The 1,913-nt window shown below is 37.3% G+C and overlaps 1 protein-coding gene across 1 annotated transcript in view; it reads left to right on the forward strand.

The window, feature by feature from the left end:
* Positions 1–1,913, forward strand: part of SPEF2 (sperm flagellar 2) — a 159,827-nt gene that overhangs the window by 81,140 nt on the left and 76,774 nt on the right. The window contains exon 21 of the mRNA XM_012807051.1: positions 1,203–1,351. Coding sequence (XP_012662505.1) covers positions 1,203–1,351 — 149 coding nt within the window. The remainder of the gene's footprint in view (positions 1–1,202; positions 1,352–1,913) is intronic.

The following is a 1,913-nucleotide window of genomic DNA, read 5'->3' on the forward strand; positions in this document are numbered from 1 at the left end:
CTAAACTGCCCCTAAGACAATTAACAATTTCTCCTCTACTTACTTTTAACTAAAGTAAAAGTGAAAAATGTATTTGCTTTTCTAAACAGCATTGTCATTAAATGACACTCATTAAAGACACATATTTGGTTGGGGGAAAGAAAGTGCTCCCAGTTCTACAGGTGTTTGTAAACTGTATTTAAAAGTCTAAGTAATTAATCTAAAGGTAAGTGGAATTTTAAACTGAGTGAATTTCTATACTCTAATAACCTTGATCCTTTCAAGGAATGTTGGGACTGTCACTTAACAAATCTGGATTCTCCTCTTGATGACATCTGGGAAAGTGAGGTGTATGTCTGTCTGAATTCTCAATTGAAAATTAGAGATCTTCCTACTTTTCTCCCTTCTTGTTTGTCTTCCCACACCTTCCCCTTCCCTTTTCTTCCCTTCCCTTCTCACTTTCTCTTATGCCTTGACTCAACCGGGCTCAGTAAGCACCCTCATCCTAATTCCCTGACTGTAGCAAGAAATACAATTTCCCCTCAGAAACACTATGTCGCCTAGGGGGCTGTGGGGGATATTCATGAGCCACAGTACACCCTTCTTTTTCTTATTCAAGGTAGAGAGTTCAATTTTCCAGTTTTTGCAATAGGAAATGAAATACACTTTGCTTGCAGGGGTGTCCAACCTTTCTTCTTCTCAGCTGCATATTAGAAGAAGTTTTTGTCTGGGGCCACACATTAAATTCACAAACACTAATGTAAGCTGATGAACAACAACAACAAAAAAAGGTCCACACACAATTTTCATTATATCCACCACCAGAGATAAGCAAAAAAGTCCTCATATAATTCATATGCAGCCCCTAGGCCATGGATTAGACACCACAGCAAAGCTAAACTTTATTTAGAATTGCCTGTTCATTGTGAAAGCAAAGACAAGAGGTGAAAATAACATATCAAGTTCTTTTAGTAGTCAATTGGACAAAATAGGCTTGATAGCTTAAAAAGGAAACAACTCATTGCTAGTATTGTTGGTTAATTTGGGGGCTATGGAAAATGAGGCCTTTTTTTAAACTTCTGATTTAGTAAAACTGCCCAAAGGACCTGGAAAAGTAGCTAATGAATTGCCTGAAGTTTATGGCAATAGTGTATTTATTTATCCACCAGAATCCTGTCCCATTCATTCACTTGTGTTGGAAAAATTTGATATACATACTTAAGGTTCTCCAAAAGGAAAATCACCAGGAGGAAAAGCATCAGTAAAGAAATCACCTGCTAGCTCTGCAGAAACATCACCTACTCCAGTAGTGCCACCACCTCCTAAGCCAGGATCAGAAGAATGGGTCTACGTGGATGAACCAATTCCTGAGGTATGGCAGATTAGAGTCAAACTGGTAGAATCCATTCTTTCTCCTGTCTATAGTACGATTCGTAACATTATTTGCAACATCCAGAAGGCTTTTCGTGTCTGATAATATATACGTAGTCATCAAAAATTTTGAGATGTTATTTTTTAGAGACAACATATTGAACCACATTTCATCCTTTCTTCTACTCACTTGAGTTTCTGAGTCATGCTGTGAACTGCTGTTGAGTGCTAAAACCAGGAGAACAAATGGGTTCTATGAGGATCAATTTTCTCCCTGAAGACAAGCAGAGATGGAGTTTCCTGGGAGAATGACTTTCCCAGAACACATATCCAGCAAATATCTAGCCTTCTATCCATGTGCTTATACTCACATCATAATACTTTTTTATATACTCCTACATTATTTTTATTATAGCCATCATAATATCCCCATAGTTACCAAAAAGAGAAAAATATACGAAATAGTAGCAATGAGAGCAATATTCTCTAAGATCCCCAGGAAAGGAAGTTTAGATTCCCAGGAAAAAGAGATTACTAGAAAAGTTATTTCACCATGTTACCCA

This window comes from Otolemur garnettii, unplaced genomic scaffold, assembly GCF_000181295.1.
Source record: "Otolemur garnettii isolate 467f Iridium unplaced genomic scaffold, OtoGar3 scaffold00063, whole genome shotgun sequence".
In the NCBI taxonomy this organism is placed as follows: Eukaryota; Metazoa; Chordata; class Mammalia; order Primates; family Galagidae; genus Otolemur; species Otolemur garnettii.